Source organism: Rhynchophorus ferrugineus, unplaced genomic scaffold (genome assembly GCF_030347505.1).
Source record: "Rhynchophorus ferrugineus isolate W39M unplaced genomic scaffold, kcgeb_rfMv2 rfM10, whole genome shotgun sequence".
NCBI classification, from domain to species: Eukaryota; Metazoa; Arthropoda; class Insecta; order Coleoptera; family Curculionidae; genus Rhynchophorus; species Rhynchophorus ferrugineus.
In genome coordinates this window covers 7,050,695-7,057,196 of record NW_027472589.1, presented here as the reverse complement: position 1 = coordinate 7,057,196, position 6,502 = coordinate 7,050,695, and the positions used below count along the sequence as shown (strand labels likewise).

The 6,502-nt window shown below is 34.1% G+C and overlaps 1 protein-coding gene across 1 annotated transcript; it reads left to right on the top strand.

Moving 5' to 3' along the window:
• Positions 1–2,029: 2,029 nt before the first annotated feature.
• On the top strand, positions 2,030–6,200 carry LOC143203710 (uncharacterized). Its single transcript, XM_076415968.1, has 2 exons — positions 2,030–2,344; positions 4,765–6,200. The coding sequence occupies exons 1-2, from the start codon at positions 2,183–2,185 to the stop codon at positions 6,058–6,060; spliced, it is 1,458 nt and encodes a 485-aa protein (XP_076272083.1). The 5' UTR covers positions 2,030–2,182; the 3' UTR covers positions 6,061–6,200.
• Positions 6,201–6,502: the final 302 nt, after the last annotated feature.

Below are 6,502 nucleotides of genomic sequence, written 5' to 3'. Positions count from 1 at the left end.
TTTTAGAAAAAATGGAAAGTGATTAAACCTACAAATCTATAAATCTAACATCAAATATGTGGGAATTTACTTAAAATTAAATTGAATAAAGTCAAGCATCATTTTAGAATGCACTAAAAACAAATTTACATCAAAATGTTCGTCATACAAATAAGCTGAAGAATTTAGACCTACAACTGTAACCTCATAATACAATGTTGAATCACTTAATGGCATTTTCTCATTGTGTCGTGTTTATGCTATTGACGTGTGATTAGGGTGTATAACCGCACATCACTAATGCACATTGAAATGCATAATTAACATGTAAATACAAGTAAAATATATCACTCTGATGTTTGAAATGATGATCTGGCTCTTGACGTTTATAGTTTATTGACATAGGACTGTCATATGATACCTTAATATCACATGATAGTTAATTTCTTAGTGCAAATTTAAAACTTAAAATAGAAAAAATATTTTCTTAAGGATCCCATTTGAAGTAATAAAGTCTTACATTAAATATGCTTACTAAAATATTAATTTATTACCATTTATTAACACACAAGTCGCCTAAATCTTCAGATAGAAAACAAATTATTCTTCATGCCTACACAACCTTACAATAAGAGGCTTGTATGGAAACTGGGAAGGCATACATGACCATCTGACCATCTAGAAAAAAAACAAACGAAACTGACAGTGACTATAATTTGTCGGATATCGAATGTGAAAATATGACAATAATCATGCCGAAATAAGTAAGTAAAGTTGCCATTAATCTAAATAAATCACCAGGCTATAACTTTATAAAAGGACAATTGCTACCAAAAATTATTGTTATATGAATTAGGTACGAAAACTAATATAAATATTGTACAATTTTTCCAGAGCAAAGTTCTGAGAAATATTGTAGGTGCACCCAAATACTACAGGACTGATTACTTACACAGAAACCTTCAGATACCAACGGTCACTAATCAAATCAAGAGAATTGTAAGGACACATGGGAACACACTCAATTATTATGTCAATATCGAAGTAATATCTCTTGACTAACACCAGCACAGGATACAGACTCAAAAGAATCAAAACCATTTGATCTTGTGTAGTGTAATGGTAGCGAGGAGCCCTTAACAGAAAAACAGCAGTGTTAACAAATTATTGCACCAGATACCTAAATCGGGCCGATGGGTCCTCCTAGATATATACCCAGATTGCAGTGTAATAAATACATTTTAAAAAAGCCTTCGGATAATATCCTGATAATAATATCGTTTAATTTCGAGGCCACCTTGTTGGTTCTTCGTTGGTTACGTAGCGTTAAGCATTAGTAATTAATCGATAGCTTTTATTTTGGAACTTTGAATTGCTATTTGCTTTGATCTTTAAGTGCAACCGCAACCAATTTGAAACCTATTAGCCCAAATAGACTATACAATTGACTGATAACTAATAATCCTTTTTTATTTTAAACCCAAACTGCTCTGATTCTAGTCTAATGTAATATTTCCTCCTTAAGTGGATGCCCGATTTTAACACCAATATACTAGTTACCTAGGGCCTAACTAGAACTTTTTACATCAGAAATTTTCATAAAAAAACTTTTCTTCGCTCGAGACAATGTGATGTTTCTCAAAACATCATTGATCAAATTTAATAAGAAGAAGATTAATGAACAGTACCAGAAGATTGCTCTCATACATTCTATATGCATCAAACGAAAGTCTTAACATACATTGGGAATCAAGATAACAGTTATAGATATACAAGTGAGATAATCATAACACAATGAGGGAATTAATTATACATAGCCTCAGTATTCTGGAATATCGTGAAATATCATTGTATACATACAAATGATAATTATAATGGCAAGGTTATATTATTTACGTCGTATCAGGCCCGGACGAAGAAAATGACGCAATTCATTTAGTTGAGAGCGAAGCCTGGATAACAACTTCCCAGTACACAAAGATAAAGAACGTTTTATCCAGGACATGACCAAGATAATTAAAAAACACCGAGTTTATTTTTCACTGTCATCCACTTTGTCAGTCGTCAGAATAAATTACTCGGTATTGGTAATATATAAAACCACAATATTTCTGGACTTGTAATCAATCACCAGTTTGAATCAGAACCTTCTACAGCGGTCCGTTTGAATTAATATCAAGCCTGCGAGTACTTGAAATCAGTTATGACTTGTATGAAGTCATTGTTGTTTCTATTCTCCATGTTTAGTGTCTGTATAGGCAGTACTAAAATAACTTATAGAAAATGTAACTACGATGGATTTTCCTGTGTCACAAACGCGAATAAAAAAAGAAACTTAATTTACACCTGTACTGCACAAGTCAACGTAAGTATTCTCTTTTTTTTGTTAAGTGTTTTACTAACTGAAAAATAATAGAGTATTAAAATTCCTTAACATTAAATAACCGTTATATATAATGGGAATAATTTTAATTGTATTCATTTTATTTTATTTCTCCGTTATCATCTGTAACTTCCTGCAACATTCACAATATGGTATTCAATAAATAGTGAATAATATATTATTACCCTTTTTATTTTGAAGCAAAATTGTATAACAAGTGTGTAATTCTTTTTATAGAAAAATATTCTTCTTAATCTCCTAAATTAGACAGCTTATTCGTAAGGTTACATGCCAGAATACAGTATTTTAACTACTTTCATTTAAAATACAAAACAAAGCAGGATTATACAAATACAATAGAACTAATCCAGCCCAGACTATTAATCAGTAAAAGACGTAAAAAATGTGTTTTATATTTGGGTAACGTCCAAAATGGCTTTCGTCTTTAGGTTACTTAGGTCGCAAAAACTATAAAAGTATATTCATCTTTATTAGTACAGTTATCAGCTAGTATCCTGTCACTCCAAGGCATTATTTCATGTTTTTGATAATTGGGACCTATGTAATGCATTGCAAGATTTTTATTTTTCGTCTCTCTGCTGTTCTTTCTGGCAACCATCGCATTTTGTAACTAGGAGAGCGGCAGGTCAATATGGCTGCTTTTATTTCAGATGACACTAAAATACTTATCAAATATTTTTTTCCGCCTACGAAAGTAACTATGTTCAGCTGTATTCTTAGATGTAGCTCAAGCCTTTGATAAGGTTTGTCATGAAGGCCTTCTTCATAAGCTACAGAAAATGCTACCAAAACAATGCACCGAACTATTAAAATCATACATTACAACCAGAAATTTTAGAGTCAAACAAGAAGAAGCTTACTCAACAATAAAAGATGCTAATGCAGGTGTACTACAAGGAAGTGTACTTGAACCAATGCTTGATCTACTCTACACTTGTGATATACCACAAATGGAGAATATTACGATGGTTACATTTGCTGATGATACTGCGATTATAGCTATCAGAGACAATAGTGAAGAAGCCACACGAAAATTACAAAAGGCAAAACTTCGCTGGAAGAAACATATAAAGAAAAAAAGAAAAGAACTGGAATTCAAATATAGGCAAATGTATTGACTAAATGGAAAAAAATCACAATTATCGTAACATAATAAATTGCTATTACATAAGCAAACACTGATACCTATATGGACATACGGAGTTCAAATATGGGGATGTTCTGCAAAGAGTAACATAAAAAAATACAAATTTTTCAGGACAAAGTCCTGAGAAGTATTGTGGGCGCACCCAAAAACTACAGGACTGACTACCTACATCGAAACCCCCAGATACCTACAGTCAGTCAAGAAAACAAGAGAATTGCAAGGAGGCATGAAGAAAAACTCCGTCCTCATGAGTATATTGAAGTATTGTAACTTGGATACCACCAGAGCAGGACACAGACTCAAAAGAATCAAACCATCTGTGTAGTGTTGTTTAGGCATGCACGTCACGCATATAATAAAAAATACAGCAGTGGCATGTATAAACATTATTTCACCAGAAACTGAGACTGATGGGTCCTCCTAGTTTTATACCTAGATTTAAGTGATCATAAAAACAGATTGTAGGTTAGTAGGAAACGACTAGTAACAATGTAATAGTTAAATAATTTTAAAAAATTCTAAGATTTCCTTTTAGTTGTGATGCAATAACAGTAAAATTCTTCATATTACAAATTGCAGCCGATATAATCTGGTTCTTACATCCGTTAAAATAGGCAGAAGTAACTAAAGATGTAACAATTGGTCTCAATACTTCAATGGATTTCTCCAAGCATTTAATTTGTATGGTAATGAAAATGTTAGTGTTATCCAAATTATCAAATAATATAGAATAGAAACACAGAATCATGAAGACTCTGATACTAAAGAAACTGATATCCAAGAGTGTATTTTATGACATGGGCTAAATGATATTTTTAAATGTATTTTGAAGCCATAAATATTTAAAATACTAATTACAATACATATATATATATATATATATATATATATATAGATATATATATATATATATATATATATATATATATATATATATATATATATATATATATATATTATACACATTTTAAAGAAATAACTGAATTTTAAATACCAAATATGTATTGGTATTTCAATTACGTATTTTAATTAAAAGTAATTCAAGTAACACCCAACCCTGACTATATTTTTCGTTCCTATCTTTTAAATTGTACTTGGTTCGTTTCATTCGAACCTCCACCGGATCGCGTCTTCGAAAATAATTAGTTGCAGCTGATTAATTTCTGCTAGATCGTCGATATCATCGTTTCACAGCGTGCGTAAATTTACGACTCACAAACTGTTTCTGTTTTAGGATATTCTGCTCTATATTAACATGATGGGAGCACCAACAGACATAGACCAAGTCTTGGTAAGAAATTGCCAGAGAGTGACTCTAGCAACAAGATGCTCTTCAGAAAGCAGATTTCCGTCCTATCTGGGCATCGTCAACGTCAAATATCTCACCCTTCCGCGCTACCAATACGAACCAATGGTTCCTTCGACGGTCCATCTCGAAAACATCGGGTATATCGACGTCATACCATACCACACGTTCGCTCAGATCGAACCAGCCCACTACTCCGCCGGCTGCGCATTGTCAAAATCAAGCTTCGAAAGTCTGACTATGATCAACGTGAATATCGGCGAGATTCAATCGGGAGCTATCGTCGCCACGGCGAAATTCAAGAACGCCGTCTTCGTTAACGTCAAAATAAGAAGGTTGCAAACATCCGGCGTCAAGTTGAAGATGGACTTACCTGGCGAGTTCAAGTTTGAGAATTCCAGCATAGATTACGTGGAACATTTGGGGTTCCAACTTGTAAACACGCGCAGAGCAATTTTTTCGGGTAACAACTTCACCGAGCTATCTGCAAGTGCCATTAATGGTACCATCGGCGACTTTTACTTCGTGAACAACACGGTAGAAACAACGCTGGCGTGCGGTTTCAGCTTACTGGCCACTAACGTCTTCATCATGAACAATACATTTATACATATGCACAGTGGGGCCCTGGAAAGGATCAGTCCCGGATTGATCCAGGACTCGGGACGCAATTTCGGAAGGTTGAAGTTCGTCTACGATTTCAGCAAAAACGTCATTAACTTCGTGGATGCCGCCGGCTTGAATCCGGACTACGTCTCGTACGAGAACGTTCAGACGGAGATGGTATTCAGGAAGAACAAACTGTTCTGCAGCTGCGAAAATATAGGATGGCTCTTCTCGGAACTGGGATACGGACCGAATAGTTTACAGCTGAAGACTTTCTATGGTAAGGTGTTGGACGAAAACAATCTGAACGTATGCTTCCATAATTGTGTCATACCTCTGAAGACTGTTCAGAGGTTAATTGTCAACGGAAAATGTTTGAGAAATATAACAATCGATTCGATATGCAACACGCAGGTGGAAATAGATACACTAACAAAAGAATCCACCGAAGTGGACATTTCCACGGGCAGTAATGCGAAAAGGAATGATCAGATCAATTCCATTCAGTCTACAACGACTGATGTTCCATCAACGGCACTTAGTGAGGCTGAAGCTAAATGTGTTAGTATCATTCTCATTGTACTGATTATTTCCATGCTCGGGTTGTTAAATAATTGAAATTGAAATATATCATTTTATGATGTATAATACAAATAAAAAGTTAAAATACTTTTAATATATAATAAAAAAAACCTTTTATAATATTAAGTGTTGTAAGTTTGTCATGTTCAGTGTACAAATAAATCATTCTATACACATCATATACATATAAACGTTTTATACCTTTGATTGAAAGCTTGACCTATTTGTTTTGTTTCCTATGTTGTTTAAGAGCATCCATACTCACAAAAACTGGGGCATCTATCCCTTATAGTAGGGATAGAGACCCTAACAATTTTTCCTTTTTACCAACCAGGGTTTATCTGGACTGGACCTACAGTTTAACGTGACCTCCGAACCACGGTCCTCGGCATTAAGCCTGCCGACTGGCGAATGACCAACTTAGAAATCGTCTCAGAAGACATCTGGTCTTATTCAGCCTGGTTATTGGCGTGACTGG